Source organism: Struthio camelus, chromosome 1 (genome assembly GCF_040807025.1).
Source record: "Struthio camelus isolate bStrCam1 chromosome 1, bStrCam1.hap1, whole genome shotgun sequence".
Classification (NCBI taxonomy): Eukaryota; Metazoa; Chordata; class Aves; order Struthioniformes; family Struthionidae; genus Struthio; species Struthio camelus.
In genome coordinates this window covers 91286982-91308406 of record NC_090942.1, presented here as the reverse complement: position 1 = coordinate 91308406, position 21425 = coordinate 91286982, and the positions used below count along the sequence as shown (strand labels likewise).

General features: G+C 43.1%; 1 protein-coding gene and 1 long non-coding RNA gene across 2 annotated transcripts in view; both read right to left on the bottom strand.

Annotated features, from left to right (window-relative positions):
* Positions 1 to 9982, bottom strand: part of MAN1A2 (mannosidase alpha class 1A member 2) — a 160091-nt gene extending 150109 nt beyond the window's left edge. The window contains exon 1 of the mRNA XM_009685070.2: positions 9552 to 9982. Coding sequence (XP_009683365.1) covers positions 9552 to 9859 — 308 coding nt within the window. The 5' untranslated portion in view covers positions 9860 to 9982. The remainder of the gene's footprint in view (positions 1 to 9551) is intronic.
* Positions 9983 to 12940: 2958 nt separating this feature from the next.
* On the bottom strand, positions 12941 to 16459 carry LOC104150691 (uncharacterized). Its single transcript, XR_695651.2, has 3 exons — positions 16343 to 16459; positions 15212 to 15308; positions 12941 to 13039 (listed from the first exon to the last, which is right to left on the bottom strand). It is a non-coding gene; the product is annotated as an uncharacterized lncRNA (long non-coding RNA).
* Between the last annotated feature and the right edge of the window lie 4966 nt (positions 16460 to 21425).

Below are 21425 nucleotides of genomic sequence, written 5' to 3'. Positions count from 1 at the left end.
CGGAGGACACGCGCTGGTCTGATCGGCGTTGCCAAGCCCTTCTTTGTGCCCTGCTGCACAAACCACTGCATGTCAGCTGCGCTCTGGGCCTGGCTCTCAAAGACCTCTCACTAACACCAACTAAAAGGGTGCCTGACCCTCTCTAACCAGGGCTCAGCTGGAACTCCAACACCCTCCTTCAGGGCAACTGACAGAGTTCCCTAGCAGCTCCTACAGCTTCTAAGTTAAGGCTTCTTGTGGCTGTCCTTACCAGCCTGTAAGGACATCCTTGAGCTTCTCAGAAGGTTCCTAGACAGTCTCAAAGTCCCAAGATGACAAGAGATACAAACTTCTCATGTGTTTAGATTTGCCCATTTACTGGAAATCAGCTGTTTCAGGTAGAAAATTCATGGTGCAGAAAGTCAGTTCAGGTTTTGGGGGGTTTTTTTCCCCTCCAATACAGAGGGAATGCAAGTATTCTACAGCAAAAGAAGATTCTATAACTTGCATATAATTCGTAGAGTAAATGGTAAACAACACTCAAGATGCAATAAATTTGTAAAGGCAGCAACACAGCCAGAAAAACCTGCTGAGGGAATGCTACATGCAATACTTAAATTTAGTTATTTTTCCTAGCCGATAAAACTAAACCACAAGTGCAACTGAAACTAGTACATTCAGCATAAGTTTACATCTCTGGAAGAGTGCTCACAGAGCAAGAATATGGCAAACGTGATCATCCACTTCCAGCTCCAGGATGTAAGGAAGATGCCACTCCCACAGATTAGATTTTTTTTCTTACCATTTGTGAGCACATTAAGGTTGATTCAGTAAAAAGTAAAACGGATTAGCTTGATTTACCACCGAGAGCCATCTGCCCATAAAGTGGCTTGACTGTACACTTGAACAGCTAAAACATGTCAGCAGCTCCAGGAGAAAAGTGATGACAAATTACTGAAGAGGAGAAGCTTAAGCTGCCTGTCTGTACAAACTTCAAATGCCTTGCAGGCCTAGTAAACAGTGCTTAACCTGAACAGAGATGAATGTCATCTTACAAACATCTTCCAGGATGTGAACAGTTCGCATTACTTCATGTTTATGAACAGCAGCAAATAAAAATGTCAGTTTTCACGTTTAATCTTATTTAAGAGCTCTTAATATATTACATAGCAAGAAAGTACTTCCATCATATGCATTTCCTTAATGCTGTAAATAATTTTGCTCATACAATATTGATCAGATTATGTAATTTTTAAAACAAAAGAAAACCATAAGCCCTTAAGTGCCTATCTGTCCTGTGTAAGCCTCAACAGTGGCACTATAGCAGCACTATAGCAAGGAAGCATTTACAAAATCCTCTGAAGTTTTAAGATGTGATTAACAAGTAAAAGTAAGAAAGCACATAAAATATGAATGAAACTAGTGCTGAATACCATATGCAACATAATCCAGTTCATGGGTTTGCATCTTAAGCATACTGAGAAAACTGGAGACAGCAAGAAGGAATCATAAAAATGATTCAAAGTGTGGGAAAATAAATCCTGTGAGCAGCAGAGCTAATGAAGCCCAGTTTTCCATACATTAGCGTCCTTGGGCCTTTTTGTCCCAATGTTTGCTATAACCTCAGTAACGTATCCTATTCCTATTAGCATCCCCTAAAATTCCCCTCTCTTCTGCTAAAGCCTTAATTTGCAACCACTTTTTCCAGTTATCACTGAACAACGGAGGGCACGTATTGCAACCAGCTCAGAGTTACCTCGTACGGATTGGCTAGCAGCAGACCAAGCATTGCAGATGACTCTCGGGCTCATAGTCATGATTCTTCCTTTCAGCATTGTCTCTAATTAAGGTCTTTGTCTCTTACCCAGCAATCAGATACGCACAAGATACAGAGACTTGCTTATTTTGACAGGCTACCCCTTTGAAAAAGTTGATAGCAGTTATGGGGGGAAAAGTGGGGAGAGAACAGAACAGGGTTAGGACAGATGAACACATGGCAAAACCACAGAAACTTGGTTTCCTTAGAAGACAAGGCTAAAAATACCTTAAAGAGCAGTCTCTAGCTTAGAGAAGAAGCTTAACAGATAGCCTACGGCATCTCTTTTAAAATTTTAATTCAAAATATTGAGAACAGCACTGTGCCTGGTAGAGCACTCAAAAAATAAGAATTAAAGTTACCAGGGGAAAGTGGTTGCCCTCATTTTTGGTATCTTTAAATACTGACTACAGCATATCTTCCAGAAAAGTTAATCAATCCAGTACAGACTTAGGAGCTCTGAATTTGAATGAATGGATGAAGCTATATAAGCTACATAATTTATTCTGTACAGGAGACTGGATAAGACAACAACATAGATTATAAAGACAAAAGGAACTAAAAAGCCTACACATTTTATAAACAAAAATATACTACAAGAACTCAACAGTTCAAAGATTTTCCCAGTATTTTACCCTCTTATGAATGCACGTGTTTGTACTCGACAGAGTGAGATAGTAAATAAAAAAAATACATACCATGCACACAGATATTTTCACTATCATGCAAAATCATCTCAGAAAAATAAGAAAAATTGAAAAAAGAAAATTAGAAAAAAGATCGCTCTTATTTCTTGAATCTAGTTGCACTCTTAAATTTAAAGAGCAACAGAAACCATATGGATCAAATAGAGGTAATTAAGTACACTGCAAAATTCAGGTACTTGGAAAAGTTTTAATCAGACAGGACATTTAGAGACAACCTGTTTCTACTCTCAGGCTTTGTGGAGAGTTTTTCCTTAATTTTTCTCTTCTTGCTTGGCCTCATTATCTTTACCTTGTTGAACACTCCCTCCCACAAGCAATTAACTTGCAACAGAATTCTATGAATTTTAGTAATAAAGTGACAGACTAGTTACTGAATTAAGACAGATTACGGCACTCACTTGAGTCGGCAACTGAAAACAAAGGCAAAAGAACAAGTCCCACAAGCTGTATCAAAACGCATACTCTGAAGTTCCACTTTGTCTGAATAACTGCTATGATAAATAACCATCTACCTATCAGGCCAAACATTTCTGAACATTCAGAGTTGCAACAGTAAAAGTGAAGGATGATGAAATAAAGCACTGGCCACATTTCGGACTTCACAGGTTCCTTAAGGGAGGGGAAGGACTATATGAGGCAAATTTAAACTTTTTCAAAATATCTCTGGGGCAAAATATTAACATATGCTTTTATAAAAATTCACAGATAAAAGATTCAAGGCCATAACACTTCTCTAAATCAAATCTCATCTGAGACTATAATGCTGTAACTCTCAAAAAGCTCATACGCAGATTGATATCAAAGTTTCCCTTAAGCAAGCTGAGAGAAACTGCTAACATATAAGAGCAACAAGTAACCTTTACAAGATTTTTTCTTCTTTTTGCCCATGTTTAGTCTCAGTTTGATTTTTATGAAAACATGTCCTCATATATCACCAAACTTATGATTAGTTTTACATACATATGCTATAGGGAAACACAAAGACCTGGAACTCCACACTAGCTGACAAGGGCCAGGATGTTTGTATTTACTGTAATAAATTGATGAGAACTCATATACACCCAGTTACCCATGTTGCTTACTATTGCTTACACTGATGATGTTTGCAACAAGTAACCCACATTTTTGCTGAAGTTCTTTCAAGATTTTAATTTACAAAACTCCAAATGAACCAAAGTGCTACTGCCACCCACCCTCTACCTGGCCTCAATCCAACAAGCAGACTTCCTGCAGTTCTCCCTTCGCCCAATTGTTGTTCAGCATGCAGACAAACTATAGATGATGCAGAAAATTAATAGGTTTAAACTTTTCTTAAACCAGAAAGGCTAAAGACTGGAGAACAGCAACTCTAGTCTTCTCACTTGCATACTACAGGAAATCCACACCAAATACTTTATTAAAATGTAATACAGCAGGGTAACTTGAAAAAAGAAGCACTCTGCATGTGATGTACGCTGTTAGGAAGCGGATGGGAGGGGAAAGGAGAGAACACATCTTGACAGATGGTCTAGAATATGCATTTTGTAAATCAAAGACAAAAGCATTTCTCAGCCTATTATATAATGCACCAATTTCAACAGAAGGTTGTGAAATAATACAAGGGGGTACCTCTCCCACAGTCCAATATAACTTCAGGAGAAACTCAAATGAAGTTTTAGAGAGCATGGTTCAGGGGCTCCTCCAGAATAAATCAAAGGACAAGTTTCCACACATCTCCAAGTACCAGCATTATTTCTCAATCCTCTCTCCAAACAGAGTCCAGAACAAAGAACGACAAGGGTTTATTAAATACTCCAACTGAAAAGTTTCCCAACAAGGAAAGAGTGCTCTTGCAATAGTGTGAATAGCTGAAGACCAAGACCAGACAGTTGACTTCTCTGCATTAGATATACCAGATGGTTTTGAACCCTAACCTGGAAAGGAGTAGCCCTGCACTCTTCAGCTTTATAGGTATCACTGTGAGGACCTACATCTCCTGCATGCTGGACCCTAAAAGCCCCTTAGCTTCTAAGCCAAGCACCTCAGCTTAAACTCGATGCCAACATTCCATTGAGACTGTGAAATCTGAAGACAGACTCCACTTCACGCAACAAAAATTTGCGTTAAGTACTGAGTTTAGCCCCAGATGCCACAGTGGCTACTGGGTTTTCAGTGAAAAGGGTGAGTTCTCTCAACTTTTCTATGTCACAGTAGCAAATATTCAACATTGCACTTAATGAGCTATGGCTAAAGTAAAGGTGGGGGGAAGAACAGAAGTTGCTTTATGCAGTTTTATACTTGACAGCTTGGCAAAAGATGACAGAAGACACTAACTTCTGTTATTCAATGGCATCAAAGTTACTTCCTCTGCAAGACTTCTGCTGTGGCTAATTAAGCCATATAGACAGCTGAAGATAAAGGGATTCAAAGGAAACAATATGTTAAGCCTTTCACTTTTTTTTTTTTGAAAGCAAATAATTAAAGAATGTAAAAGAAAACTAAGACAAAGTTCTTCAGAATTCTATTTTTGTTACTTTTACCTCTTAAGAGTAGAGACACTTTGCTGCTGCCATAAAGATAACTGCATACTGAGCAACAGAAGAGTGCTTTCAGACTACTGTCGTGCAGCTGCTGACCCACAACTGATGCTAACAAACTGCTAAGCTTGTCATTTTTGCATAATACAGAAGCCAATATTCCTTAGCTTCACAGGAACAAAGTCAAAGGCATGATCTGCACTGATCTATATACATACTTACACAACTAAGCCTAGGCAATTGATGTAGTCAGTTGTATTAGGAACACCTGCTATCAATCTGCTGGCAAGAGGGCTTTTTTAAAAGCATACACAGGACTTATGATTTGAGGTAATATATAAGAATTTAGCAGCTGAAGATACAGCTCTGCAAATTTTGAAGGACTGAACTGTTGGCACAACAATAGTCCAAGTGCTAGTATGAAGTGGCTTTGTAATTTTATGAGCTCAAACTTGCATATTTATTGCTTTTATGATTAACATTCTTTTATCACAGAAGTGATTTTAATTTTTGTCAAGTAATATAAAAAGTAGTTGCTTGCATATTATTAAAGAAACATCTGTTCAATTTTCATATTAAAGATAATCCGATTTAAAGAAAATTGATAAATCAAGGAGATGACAGGGCATCTGCATTCTCAATCATTTACATTAGATGGTGAGAAACCACATGAATATTTTGTTTTTGCTCCAAATCTACCTTTCAGAAGTGGTACAGAACAATAAAGTACCTAAAACAGCTGTAAAGAAAGTGGTGAGTGAGAAAAAGCTTAAGCATTCTGTTATAGCAGATGCACAAGTTTGTTGCAGGGTTTTGGATAACTATCACTTCTCCCATGCTCTGCACTACACTACTTTGTAAGTCAAGATCTGTCTTCAAAACTGTGCTTTTCTTGTTCCAGAGCCTCCGCAATATACTATCTGAAACAAAAATTCATCTTTGAGAATTATATGCACACCATTTTTCAAAATCCACCTCACATTTCTTCAGAAGATCCCAAACTAGTCTTTTCCACTCTCTTTCCTCCTAGAGGCAAGATTTGAACTTTGATATCACCAATCCATTCCCCATGTCCTACCCTGGAAGTATACCCCAATTACCCCAAAATGAAAAGCAAAAAATTAATATTAATTTGCACAACAGCTTATCTGTTTCCCAAAATATCAATCACAGCTTTGTTTCAGATTTCAAATATTTTCTTGTAAAAAAGCTGCTTTTCTTTGGATGACAGGCAAGGACATTGTAATTCCTGAACAAATACTTAAAACTGCCAGGGAGTGGGGATTTTCCTTCCGCTTCTTCTGCGAGGCAGAGCAGAAAGGAGCAGGGACAGGAGCAGGAAAAAAAACACTAATGGAAGAAGTAAAGATAATGTCTCCAAGAGATAACCACTATAAGTAGATTAAACAGAAACACTCAAGATTGTCTAGTGTGTCCAGGGGAGACGTGAGAAAGCAGTGTCAGGAAATACAGAGAATTTCTAGTGAGACTCATTATTTGTACACTCAACACTAAAGCAAGCCTGTATGATAGCCCTCTGCCCTATACCCTCACTACATTTTTCTGGAAGAGGGAAATACGCGTATCCTCCACTAGCCTATGAAGCTCAAGATTTAAGAGATAAGGGAAAACGAGGATTAAAATATTATATCCTAGATACATAGAGAGCAGCGTAACAAAGATGAGTAGTTTTTATCATTTTACAAAGGTCAATACTATCATTCACAGAAAGCACACTTTTCCTTAGTCACTAAATCAACATGCCTGCCATTTCATGATTAAGTGTATACTTCATATGAATGACCTTTCATCCAATTTCTTCTCAAGTCCCACAATTCTTGTGAGAACAGTTTGTCAATTCACTAGCCCACTTCACATTTGAGACCACGTTCTCCTATAGATCATCACTAGGTTATTTTCTCTTGATTTTTTTTCATAGCTCATCAGCGCTATTCAAAAAAATACAATTAGTAAGCTAGTTGACACTCAAGTTTGCTCCTTGATGGTAAGTTGAACAAGCTTTTCACCCCACACTGGGATAAAAAGCGATCTAGAAAATCACTACTGAAGACCCTTCTCACAAGACTGCCTGTCAAACCAGGCTTAGTTCAGTCAGCACCTCTGCAACCGAGTAATAGTAACGGAGCACTGATGCTGGCAAGAGACTGCCTCTTCTCCCTGCGTATCGACTACGTCGACTCCAAACCGGCAAAAAGCCTAATGATAAGAGACTCTGGTAACAAGCCAAGAAAGTTGCTCCAGAAGTATATAACTATGCTTCATAATGAAACCTGTAGCATTCACGCAAGTGTCTTCAAGCAGTTAAGCAGGCAGGCTTTTTTTTAGCTAATACACGCTTAGGATAATCCACTGATTTGCAGGACTAAAACAACAGGAATAATACTTATTCTTGTTAGACTACAAACCAAAAGACAGTCATAAAATTTGAGCATGACATGGACAATTTGGAATATGTGCACAGGATGGGTATACTCATCTACTACTTTCATAGGAACCACAGAAGAGCTAACTGACAACCACTTCTTTTAAGGATAAAGCCTAAACAAACAAAATGCGTTTAGCTCCAACAGTTAATAAGTTACTGTTTATCTACGAGTGAAGGATAAAAGCCGTATATACTTCTTAATACCATTCCTGAAGCTGTAGCCTCAGGAACTACACCTGAAGAGGAAAGCAGACGAGGACCCAAATAAATAGGTTGTAAGAATTAAGAACGTCACCTCAGAACTCTCAGCATTAACAAATGCCTTTTTCTAAGTCCCATCTAGTGGGCAACACAAGATACGTTCAGACCTGGATTTTTGAAAATTTCTGGTTCCGTTTCACCTTTCTTCTATTTTAGAACTCTTGACTTTGACTGCATGTGACCACAGTGACTGATGAAGTTAAGAAATAACAAGATCACAAAGAAAAAGAAAAAAAGACAACTTAAAAGACATATTAGTCAGAATGTCTAAACTTATGTTTTGTGTAACATTTACCTGCACCAGCAAATTAACATTATTGACAGGAAAAGTCTGTATTAAATATTAAGCATCCATCCCTATTAGTTAGGGAGAGAGGAGAAAGAACTCACAAACGCTCCAAGACATGAAACAGCAAAGATGCCTTAAGGAAAAACACCATAGTGTTCAGGCAGTCTTTATAACCTATAACAGCAATAAGAGGCAATTACTTCCCCCTTTTAATCCAGCACAAATAGCCTTTAAGTAATTCTTACAGTATGTCAAAAGAATAAATATATTTCAGACTGTTCCTGAAGGAATACTATCAGCATAAGTAATATTTCTTTAAATTTCTTTATATTACTAATTTGAGTACTGAAGAACACGTTTTATCATTCACCATCATCCCATTTTACATATCTTTGACATTGAAGAGACATTAGTCAGTTTCACTTATCCATGATCCAGGCACTAGGGGGTGATTTAAGCAATTAAAAAATATTAGAAGCAAATGTACTGTAAAACCCTCATTTAAGTTTTTGAATCTCAGTTTGAGGTTTCACCTGACCCAGTCTTGAACATTTAGAGGCTTGTGCAGCATAAAGCTTTAGGTGGCCTCAAAAGATAGACTATCAACATCATGATATTTACCCCTATTACTCTTAACCTCCGTTTTACTTCCAATTTCTTTACATTAGCAAACACAGTTAAGGAAATTTAGTCACTGACATCTCTGATTCTCTGCAATAACATTAAAACAACAGATTTTAAGAGCCAGAAAAGGCAGTTATGCCATCTACACTAACTTTATCTCCTGTATGTCACAGGCTGATAGAACTTTTATCTGATATTGGCTTCATGCAGTGTCCCAAAGGCTATGTATACTGTTCACCATCAAGTAGGTGATTTGAGTCAGGAGGTAAAACCTATGGAAAAAAAATCTAAGTTTTTCAACTACTTACAGTATTCCTACAGATGCTGCAACCTCACTCTTTTTTCACGATTGACCTAGGGTATTGACTAGCACCAAGGAAAACAACAATCCACCCATTGGAGGGGACCTCAGCCTTAACCTTACAGTCCTAGCTACTTAAGGAGGCCAAAAATAAATTCACATTTGAAAAGAAAACAAGGAGATACAGCTACACATGGCAGCAGGAGGATGCAAGGATAGGCAGAAAGGAACTCAAGCTGGGATACACTGGGAGGACATAACACTGTAGGAGAGAGTTAGCAACAGCAGGATGTGATGGATTCGCACTTTTTTGGGGCCTGCCCAAACACTGAAACATTTCTGGATGATAGCCTCTTTCTAGGCATGGTGAGTAATCATAACTTTTACATTTGCTAGAAAGAAGAAAAAAAATATTACAGAAATATTACCTTTGAAGGCAGATATTTTACAGGGGGGACGGCATGATAAAATACCCCAAAGCTACAGCACTTAGGCCAGCTGGAAGCCCCTTTTAAGGGTCTCTCTTGAACCCAGTCCTATTCCCATCTGGATTCACTTGCCATAGCAGCAACAGTGACACACTATGCCCTTACTGCAAACCCAACCACCTACCTGTGCCGATGCTCATCATGTCCTTGCCCATGGATGAGGAAGCTTCCGAGGTTTTTGCCCCCTTTGCTGGTATCCACGTGAGGAATTAGCACGTCCTCCAGACCCAGGTCAAAGCGTTTGTGCTTCGAGGAGTCGGGCAGGAAGAAGAACGCCCCGAAGCACAGGGTGATGAAGGCACTAAGAATAAGGAGGAGGATAAATTTTTCGGAGAGTCTCAAGGTAGCCCTGTGGTGCGGGAAGGAGGAGGTCCCCAGGTTCAGGGGGGGCAGTCTCCGCCCGGACAGCGGCAGCAAGGCGGGAGTGGTCATCCTTCCTTTAACGACCACCTGGCGGAGCACGGCTCATCTCCCGGCGCGGCGGGCAGGCGGGCAGCGGCGGCACTCCTCAGCCCGTGCGGAGGCTGGCGCTGGCGGCCGGCTCCCGGCCCGGCGCGGGGGCGCGGGGCGGCTTCACCATCCTCCCCGCGGGCGCCGGGCCGCGTCCCCCCCTCGCGCGCGCCCAACCGTCGCGGCGCGCGCGTGGGGTGGGGGGGCCGGGCCGCCCCGACGGCCCCCGCCCCCCCCGAGGGGGGGGCTCCGGCCGGGCGGCGCCGCCGCCTAGGCACCTGCGCGCCCCCTCCCACGCCCCGCGGCGAGCAGGGCCCGAGCGGGCGGCTCCGGTCAGCGACGCTCCCGGGGCTCCGCGGCGGCTCGCCTCCGCGACCCCAACGGCAGCGACGAGCGGCAGCGGGCGCCTGAGGCCGCGGCCGGGCGCGCGGCGTCTCTCTGGCCGTGTCCGCGGAGCCGGGTCGGGCAGAAGCTCATCCCCGCCGCCCCGCGGGCAACGGCGCACGGAGCCGGGAACGGCGAACCGCAATTCCACTCCGGACCCTCTCCCCGGCCTCGCTGCGCCTGCGCGGCGACGGGCGGCGCAGGCGCGCTGGGCAAAGCGAGGTCTCTAGGAAGCCGCTGCCCAGAGAGCCCCGCCCCCGCGGTGGGCGGGGCGGGGCGGGCCGCGGCGCCGCGCCGCGCCGCGCTGCTGCCCGCCCCTCGCCGAGGGCCGCCCCGCCGGCGCCACGCGGCCCGCTCTGCCGTTACCCGGTGCCGGTGCGCGCTGGGGGGGGGGGAGAGGGGCGGGGCTGCCGAGCGGCTCGTCGTCGGTCCCCCCCGCTGGCCGGGTGCTAGTGTTGGACAGCTGTCGGTCAGAGACGCGGCGGGCAGATGGCCGAAGAGCTGCACAAAGATGTCGTGTAAAGACGCTCAGCAAGCACCTGCAGTTGCCCCGAGTAGTCATCCCGGTGTACAGACTCGGAGGTGGTTATTTTAATTTATCTTGGGGATCGGCCTGGATGGCAGACCGGTGATGTGCTGGTAGCTGAGACCTAAGGATCTGCAAGAAACGCTGCCAGACCTGGTCACTTTAACGGCTCTAGCAGGACCTCCCGTTCACTGCCCAAGCCACTTCAAACAGGTGGGAACGTTAAGGCAGGAGGACTATGAGAGGGGATGCAGGAACCACCAGAGAGCACCTCTGAATTGTCTTCTATGAATATTAACTGTGACCCTTCTACGCTGCTCAGTTATGCGTTGCTGCCCGCCTGCGTGCGTGCACGACAAGTCAAAGTTCTTTAGTCTGTGAATACTTTCATATAAAACTAAAACGAACAGTAAAGTCATCTTTAAAAAAAAAGGTCGTCCTGGACGAGGCATCTGCAGGTTCAAAGGTGTTAAAAGAACAAGAACAGGTCCACAAGTTTGGGAGGCAAGGTACACCTCTAGTTCCTTTCAAGGTAGCATGTTTTTACTTTTTCAAGATTTCACAAGATCACTGGAGCCTAGAACACTCACAGTTTGTAGGGAGCGGCATGCGTTTTAATGAAGCTGACAGGCTAGGCTGACTCACAGCAAAGGAAACATGAAGGCCAGGGTGAGGATAGATTGGTTCAGCCTGCCAAAATGTAGATAGCTGGGCTGGAGAGGACTTCCAAGGTGCAAGGCAGAGCTCTCAAACTGCAGTAGGACCTGACAATATGAGAAGTGAACCGAGAGGATGGGCAGCTAGGGAACCCCCTAGCTGAGCTGCAGGGTGGTGAGGAGTCTCATTTGCAGGTGTGAGAGTGATATGTTAGGAAAGCAGGAGAGAAAGGCATGGAGGCATGCATCCTGCACACGGATAAAACAGGCACAGAGCCAAGAGAGGCTTCCACTGCCACTGATGCTGCCAATACCCATGAGTGGTGCCCTTGATCACAGTCATAGCAGTTGCTGGTATCTGAGCAAAGCAGGTTTGAGAGCTCTGGTGCCAGTAATATCAAGCATTTACATCTTTTATCATTTTTATACTTTGCTCTGAATGCTTCAAATCCTTGGGGAATTATGCTGGACTGTGAAAAAATGTCTGAAGTCTAGCTGGACATGCTGAACTAAAGAAGGTTAGTGCTTAGCTTCTGGTCCAAGTGTGGATGTCCTATGGAAATTAACCCCCAACAGAGGTTAATGTGGGAGGATCCCAGGGAGGGAAAGCAGCTCAGCTAAACCAAAAACTCTGATGGTCGGTGTAATAACACAAGTATGGATGTATCCAAAAAAAATCCAGACTCTTAAACACTTAGTGTCAGTCAGGGCATCTGAAGTTAGCTTCCTTTACTGACAAGTATCCCCTCTGTCCCAGACACAAATCACCCTACTGCTGTCCTCATTTATTCCTTTATAAGGAAACTGTTTGTCACTATCACTGGTTATAGGAACCTGAAGAAGGGAAGATTAAATACATGAAAGTCAGGTGGTTCTTGTCCTCCTATTGTCAGGGGTCTGAGTGCACTAATAGGCTTTAATGGCCCTGGCTAGCCTCACCTGGAGCCTCTGGCAGGGTGTGTGCCTCCAGGTGAGGCTGGTCAGCATCATTAAGACTGTTCAGTGCACTCAGGGCCCTGACACCTATTTCACCTTTCTTGATCCGGGGAAGGACGCAGTCTTCTAACTGAGAGTAATTCTGTGCTCTGAACACTTCCTCCATCCTCACATCCAAGCTCTGAACCACACCTTGCTGGATCTTTCTGTTTAACATATCAGAGCGAGGGTGTTTCTCGTTTGTCCACATAGCTAAACTTTTCCATCTGCTGACGTTCTTGCTGCTGCTTCTTCTCTGTTTTTTACCGTCTAGACCTACAGTAATGCCATGGGGTAGACAGCTGGACACTGGTCACTAGTCTTGTGCTAGTCAAAAAGGGAAGGAAATGTGAAGACTTCCATGAGGTGATAGAAACCAGAAAGGCAGTGTGGGCCAGAGAGACCAAAGAGAGAGCATAGATGAAGAGAGCTGCATTACCAATGACATTACAATATGCTCCAAACAGTACAGTGATTAAACCTAATATTTTATGCTGTTACTTCAGGATCAACAGGCTTCAACTGGTCTTTTTGTCATTTCAACTGTCTTCCAGTTTTCATCTGTAAAGTATCTTCAAATATGTTCATGCCTTCAGTTGCTAAATTACTTTCATGCACAATCTGAAAAAAAAAGATCAGTCCATGAAGACTTTTGTTCTTCAGTCTATTTGCTTCGTGCTTCTCTGCTGACTGCTAGTTTTGCTTTTGCTTTGTGTTCTTTGAAAGACTGAGCAGGTTCCTTTATAAAACGTCTCTCCATGTTTCACTCATCATAAGGAAGTGACATTTCTTTAGGTTTTGTAGCTTATGATGACCTTTCCAGATGCTAAAGCATCTGTTTCTAACCCCTCATAAAGCCTTGTACTTCTAAAATTGTGTGCCTGTTTTGACTTTCGTAGTCTTACTAAAATCTAAGCGTCGTTTTTCATCCTTTGGTTCTGTCATACTGGGTAATCTGTATATCTCTGTTAATCTGCTAATCTCTGTTAACATTCTCAGAAACGTCTTGCGCTGAAACCAAAAGGTTTTCTCAAGAACCAGGAATTTGCTGTACTCACCCTATTGTCCTTGATCAATTACTAATGTAACTGTGAAACTGAGGTACAAAAGTGCCTCATCATCAGCACTAAAAGGAAGACATAATTTCTAGAAAGTTATTACTATGGTTCACATTTTTCAAAGGCAGACAAAGTTCAGTGTGATTTTCCTCTGGAAGTACAGATGGTTCTTACTATACCTGCATATTCTTTCTTTGTTCTTGCAGTGATCACAGTGATCCCTTCTAGCATTACATTCTCTGAAACAATCCTGAGCATACAGTCTGTAGTCATTATTTGGAAGCATGTTCTTCAGGTTTATCCTAAACGCTTTCCATTTCTTTCTGATCTCCAAACTCTGTGGAAAGTCTCAATGACACAACTCAAAACAACATGCACGTTCTCTCTGGTAGGATAGTGACTGGGCACTGGTGAGCAAACTCTGTGAAATTTGGTCTCTAGTGGCTTCTGTGGCTCTATCGTGTTTATCATCCTATCTCTCCAATCACTGCGTCTTTGGAAGATACTCCTCACCACAACCTAGCTATGCCATGAGATTTTGTCTTTGACCCATTTCTCTGCTCTCTCTACACCTTCTCAGTGTGTTGTCTCTCACGCAAACATATATTTTATTATTATTTCTGTGTGGAAAACTCACAAATCAACCTCTGCAGTCCAGATTCCATCCTGTTCCAAACAACCCTTACCCTAACTTCTTAATGAGGAAGAGTAGCCCTTGCTCATCCTCAGCATGGCTATAAGAGGATTATTAATACTGCGCTAATCTCATTCTCCTAACTCCTTTCTTGATTAAGGTAGAGAATATAGTCTCCTCCTAGTGCAGACTCATAACCCATGCCTTGCCTTCTACTCTGAATTCTCTGAACAGCCTCACATCCAAACTCTGAATCACACCTTGTTGGGTTTTTTTCTGTATAACAACATATCAAAGATAGGGCCTTTCCTATCCATCAGCCCAGCCAAATTCTCCCATCTAGCCTTTTTCTTGCTTCTTTGTGTGCGGTTCTCACAAAGGCAGTCTTGCACCATTCAGATCCATTCAAAGTGCTTCTGGAAAGATCATTTTTGTTTGTGATTGCCCTGGCTCTGTCACTTCATGCTTTGCGTTCTCCTGTCCTTCCTCCCTCTCCTAGCATTTCTGTTTCACTGCTAAGATACCAGTTCCTCCTACACCCAGTTGACCTATGATATGCACCTCCAGCACCTATTCATTAATGTATCAAGTACGTTCATGCTCTCTTCTGTGCTTCCCTAAGGCACGATGAGACGTGCACATCAAAAAGGAATTTTAGAACCACTAAGGAGTATTGGACTATACCAGTAAATTTGCAACTATGAAAACTGAACTCACGTAAAACAACTTTTGTACCATGATACAGAATAGGCAAAAATGTGAGGCTGTAATACAAGATGCAAAGTCTAGCATTAGAATCAGCAGCAGCGCTGTGATTCTGTAGCTGAGGAAGTGAAAACGAGCTTTCCAAAGATGTTTGGAAACAAAGTTTGGAAGCTGCATGGCTTCAGGTCCTTGAGACCAACTGGCTCCCTGTAGTGTGCATTGGGAGAGCGATCCCTAAATTACTGGAGCTTGTTAAACATGTGGAAGAGGTTGTGTAATGAGTTAAATGTATCCACTGTATGGTGGTCTGGTGTCAGGGAGAAGCAAGGACTGACTGCTCTGCGAAGGAGGATGAGCAGAGCATGATAATAAGGCAGGTATGAGCAGTGATCTTACCAACAAGGAGCTGTGATGCAGAGCGGAAGTCTGGGTCAAAATCAGGGCCAGAGACAGTTGTTGGAGTTGCTTGCAGTTCTGTGATCACCCAGCAAGTCTGTAGTGAGGAGGTAAGTTTGAGGTAAAGCCAGGAAGCCAAGCCAGGAGTCCGGAGCAGGGTCAGATTCACAAAGGTAGAAGACTAGGTTTAGATGTAGCTGCTGCAGAGCTATGATATAGCACAGGTGGGGGCCAGCGGTAAAGCCTCAGCTTAAAAGCAGTTCCCAGGGGAAAAGGAGGAGTAGGCCTTCGCTTCTAGCTATCTTTACAACAGCTCTTCTCGATGAAGGAACTGACCTTGGACTTAGCCAGCTAAACTCTAACTTGGCCAACTAAACTCCTAGAAGGGAGATGCGCTCTGGTCCCTGACATCTGGGTTTGCAGATGATAGGACTTGATGACTGAGGTTGTCCTTGAAAGTAAGAATCATGCTGATCATTCAGAGGGACACAAATCTCCCACATCTGACATTTTACATCCAAACACAATCTGCTTTAAAAGAAAAACAGGATCTGTGCCCCATTTGTGCAATCCTAAAAATAGAATTGCTAAGACATCTTTATGATAATGGAGATAAGGAATTTAAGTAAATAAGTTTTAGTTTCCTGTTCCCAAAGGTTTATTACAGAAATGAGTCAAGATAAAGATTTTCAACATTATAAAAAAGAACTCAGAGTGCTCTTAAAAACATAATTAAAAATCTGTCTCCCATTGCCACAGGCATACTTAAATGGACAACACTTACAGTGGCAGATCAATCAAACAATGTTCAAAAGGCTCACATTTGTCTTAAAATTCCAGCCCGGATCTGATAACAACGACAGGAAGCATGGAAATCGTATTCTATAGTGAAGCATTCTTCCATTCTGGAGAGGGCAGACTAAAATTTGGCTAGAAAAGAGAGAGATTCACATCCTTACAGCTACGTTTTTGGAATATCTGCATGTCCCTGACCTTCCATGCAGATCTCTGTGCCTGTCTCAGTGAATCTCCCTGCAGACATATGGGCCCAACTGCACAAACTACTTTGCAGAACTGGGAGTTAGAAATTACAAAGCCACATGTTTTATAATTGCAAACTCACTAACTTACCCCAATCTTGTTCAATGATCTTCTGCCCAGCAGGGCCCATCTGTCACCATTCCACTAACTCCATGTTTTAATGGGATCCAATTTCACTCTTTACTTTCAAGTGATTTTATTCTATATCTATACATTGAAAGAAAATAAATTGTCTTAGAAATACAACAAGCTGAAAAGTCAATCCTTTGAAAATCTGATTGTCAGGTAAAATATTCTCATTGAACTAATGCAACCAAATTAGACTCTGTCTGTGGACAGCCAGTGAAGAATTCTGCTCTTAAAGGGGAACAAACCATCTGATATAAAAATGACAGGACCAGTTCTCATTAGCAACTCCCTTTATTTCACCAGCCACAGGTCTGGAGCGAAGAAGGTCTCTACAGACTCTGCACAAATATGAGCTCTTCTATTTTTATGCCTTGAATCTCCTAGGCTATGCCAAGCCTGAGGTTGGACTTGCAGGCATCAAGCCAACTGACGAGACACGGTAGCTGCCAGAGAGCAACAAGGACCAGCTGCTCCCTAAGCCAGGCGCAATAACAGGGCCAACAGGGCACAGGTCTTGCCAGCCAAGACCCCATCCTATGATGGCTGGCCTGGGGATGGCAGCCAGGGTCAACCAAGAGTCGAGATAATCAGGCAAGATCTTGGTGATGAGGCATGTCTGAGCTCAAGCCAGGAAGTCAGTCCGCAGTCCAGGGTCAGGATCAAGTCCAATAATAGTAACCAGAGTCAGACACAGCCCGGTGATCGCCAGGCAGGTCCACAGTGGTGAGGCAAGGCTGAGGTCAGCCATGAATTCAGTCTGCAGGTCAGGATCCAGATCAACAAGGTCTGTGGCCAGGCAAGGGCCCAGCTGTGGCTGAGCTGGAGACCAACACTCCAACAGCACAGCAGGGGCTGGGGCCAAAGGCCCAGGCCTGAGCTGAAATGGGTTCCTGGGCCTGCGAGCAGGGTGTCTTGGTGGAGGCCCCAGGGGGAGCTGGTCAGGGCCACTGAGGTCTGTTAGTGCCCTCAGGGCTCTGACAGTAGTATCCGCACTGCAAGCCATCGCTTAGCTCAGGCTCATGTCAGTTTTGTCTCTCTGCACTTCAAGAGAGGATTCAGGTTTGGCAGCTATATTTGTATGTATATACATACATACCTACATACATATATAGCTTGTCAACACCTCTGTGCCCCTTCCTGATAAGCACTTCAAACTTGCCAACAATTTGTCTGCCGTTATACTCGGCTCCTGACTGCTCTCCCAGCATGCACTGTATCAATGACCTTGCTTGCCATGACTTCTCAGCATCTGCACTAAACTTACTGTACAAGCATGGTGATTGCAGCTGCTGATGACACGAAATCAGGCTGTAATCATGACCAGGAACAAATGTCCAAGCTCAAGGCTCCTGTGTTGGTGCCCCGCAATTCCCAAACTTATTTTGTCTCTGCTGCCATGAACAGATGCAGGCATTCTGGCTGGGTGGTTGCTTACATATTTGCTCAGATTATGGCATCTCAATGGAGTGGCAGTTGTGGAGGTCAAAACCTGCTAGTGTGTCCAGATTATCCTCAAGACCTGAGACAACCAGCCCTGGGTACAACAGTGAGAGCAAAAGGCTATCTTTTATGTCCTCTGATGGGAACTGCTGGGAACGAGCTTGGAGGGACAGCACACCACCTTCAGGGCTCCTCCCTGTGCCCCGGAAGGTTGATGTTGCCTTTTGGTCCCAAGTCACACCCATGACTTCCACCATGAAGCGGGCAGTCTGGCATCTATCATCAGGATGATCTGATCAGGGAGGTCCTCCACTACTGGGCACATTGCCTCTGCCCCTTTTTTTGGCCATTCCAGGCATCTCTGTGCCATTGTCGTTTGGCATGATATCCCGTAGAGCATATGGGGTTCATGTACCAGTGCTCCCTTCTCTAAAGGCCCAAATGAACCAAAGAAGCCAGATCATGGGCACTACTGTCTATTACTATTATCACGGACATTGGGCCAATGCATGATTTCTTTGTGTAGATGCTGTGCTTAGGCAACAAATTCCTGTCATACTGAGCTCTAGCCTGCATTTGTCTAGCTAGCTGCAAGCTGGCATGTGCTGCAGAGAAAGTTGTATGTTAGCATACAACAAGCTCTGTGCTCGTCCTTGCCACCTGGTAAGACTAGCAGGTAGCCTGTCAGGACAGGAAACAGTAAGACATGAATTTCCCATCTGCCTGTGCACAGATTGAAAGTCAAGCCAAGAGGAGCTGCTTCTCATGAAAGATCACATTCCTCACTCAGTCATGACACTGTCCCTTACACTTTCCCATAATCCTCCTCCTCACTCATCTAATACCTGCTCCCTCTCCCTCATCATTCCCTCCAACTCTTCTAAAACCACCCACCCCTCAGGTGATCCCCATTCTTCCTTCCCAGTTTCTGAGCTGAGCTTATGCCTGAGACGGTAATGACACATACCCAGAAACCACAATAGCTTTGCAAGTCTTCCACCCAGAAGCTGCAATGGAAATTTATCTCCAGGGTGCCTCCCTTAGGCAGCTAGGACAGGCTTTATGCACTTTCTAACAGCCTCCCCACTCCAACTGGGTGAAGATTCACAGGCACAAACCACAGCAGTCCTGCCCTTGACTTTGGGGCAGAGATCTCACCCGTTGCCTGCATTCCAGCTGTGATGCATGAGACTGAGTGGACTCTCTCTGCTGCTCTGGGATTTCCCAGATACGTCTGCATGTGTGTGAGCAGTGAGTCCAAGCTCTAGGGTCACATTGCATTTCGTTAGGTATGAATCAATGGTGTGGTACATATAAAACAAAACCAGCATTTCCAGGAAATGTTAGTCAGGCACAACCAGCTGAATAACAGACATGTGGTAATTGCGTCCAGTGCATCCCACAGCATCAGCTTTACTTGCAAGAACACAGCAACTGTGCTGCATATGTGTTTGAAACCACCAGGACTTCCAGCCATACAGCAGCCTAGCGGGAACAACTGTGCAGGATTCATTGCCAGATTGCAACCACCTGGAATTACCAGATACACTTAAAAATCCTCCAGTTCCAACAAGACTGAAATTCTGTGTGCCAAAACAGGACTTCTCTGGGGAAATTTAGGCATATTTAGGAGGAAGAAAGGTATTTCTGCTGTCTTTACTGGTTGCGGGACCAGCATTGCCACTGCTGATGAAAATGCTTACACAAATTAGACTGGAAACTTCTCCTCTACTGTATCTTTGATCACATACTCTCGTTGTGATTATGCATTCTCTTTCTCCTTCCAGAATACACACACATACACACACACAAACATACACACAAAAACATGTGCACACATACTGACAAATGAGAAAACTGAGCCATCGCTCTTCAGGAAAAATGAAGCCGGCTTCATCCCTTCTATCTCTAGCATGTATAGAAAAAATATAGATCTTATTTGGACATCTTCAGTGCTCTAAAGGTAGGCCTTTCATGCCTCAGAGAGCCTGTCCAATTTCCCTATAAATGGTGCTATGGGAGTTTATGTTCTATTTGATAGTTTAAAGTAGTGGCAGGTTATTGTGTTGCACCATAATTAGACTTTCACATACTCCTTCAAGGATAGAGACGGAGACTAAAACCAGGCTGAATGAAAGCAGAACGAGTGCTCTGCTCACTGTTTATGTTTTTGTTACCTAAAACTTACCCCTAATGGGACTGAAATACTGTGGAGTCCTTACAAGAAATCACAAGTACCAGTAAATCTAGAAAAAAGAGTAAGTCAGTTGAAGATGACTGATGAAAATTACTAGCCTCAGTACAGAAAAAGTTACAAGAAAAATGAAGTTCTAAAGTCTCTGTGGCTGCACCATGTAAATAACCTGGCAGCTTTAAAAATTATGCGAGCTGCTTGAAGAAATCTGGAGAAGGTTCAGCTTCAACCAGCACTTTCTGTTGTAAATGAAATTCATTGTGGCTAGCAAACTGGAAGATGATTAAAAGAATGACGCTGGTTTTGAGAGTATTGGCTGCATTTTGTATGCAAAGATGAAGGAGAAAATTGCTTTGAAATGCTAATGGAAAGGTAGGAAGAGCATTGTGTACATTTGAAGAAATGCTACCAATTTTATCAGTAAGAATTCAGAAAAGAAGAGGAAGCAGGGTTTTTTTTCCCCACCTTGAAGATCCCCTTTTTTAATCAGGACTCTCCATGAAAGATCAAGAAATTGGAGATTCATTAAAGAAAGGGATACCTGAAAGACCACTGAATCAAAATCCCAAAGGCAATTAAACAACACAGATTATATGATACAGGTAAACGCATTTTAAAATATTTCAGTAAAGGTTAAATAAACTGAAAAAGCAAAAAAAAAAATCCAAACAATGCCAGCAAATCAGCAGCTGCCACTTGGAATAGAAAATGTCCAAACACCAAGCGATAGCCCAACAATTGTAATGAGCCCAACTAGTTCACAAAGACATGCATACAAAGCAGGAAAGTATTTGGGTTAAAGATAGAATTAATGGGGATAACCTCTTCCTAAATAGCATAAAGGAAGAAGGTGCAATTTCTGAGAACAGCTAATAAAAACAGGCACAAATGATTCATAGTCTAACATATAAAACAGGCACAACACCATGAGGGAAAGTGAAAGCAGAAATAGAAATAACTGAAATAAAATTACTCACAGAAGGAAAATGCTTGAAATGTCAAAGAGGAAAATTCCACACTGATGGAGAAGTTCCGGGCCTGAGTAACTGGGCAGCATCAATTAGGCGAAAAGGCAAAACAGTGAAATGGGGAAGTGGAAATGTACCTAGGCAAGAGGCTAATTTTGGTCATAATCTCATGAGGAGTCTGCATGCTTGGCCTAAACAAGATACATGAAAGTACAATAAAACAGCTTCCTGTAATAAACCTGACTCAGATCTGAACAAGATAGTTGCATCCTATAAAGTTGTACTCACAGGAAAGAGATGTTTTTCAGTGACGAAAGAATATTGATAGACAGCATTAGAGAGCATTATAACTTGCAGATTTTTTTCACAACACCAAAGACTTATTCTTTTGATGTGTTTGGTATATATTGTCTCAAAAAACTCTCTGCCCTGTGCTCTGTAG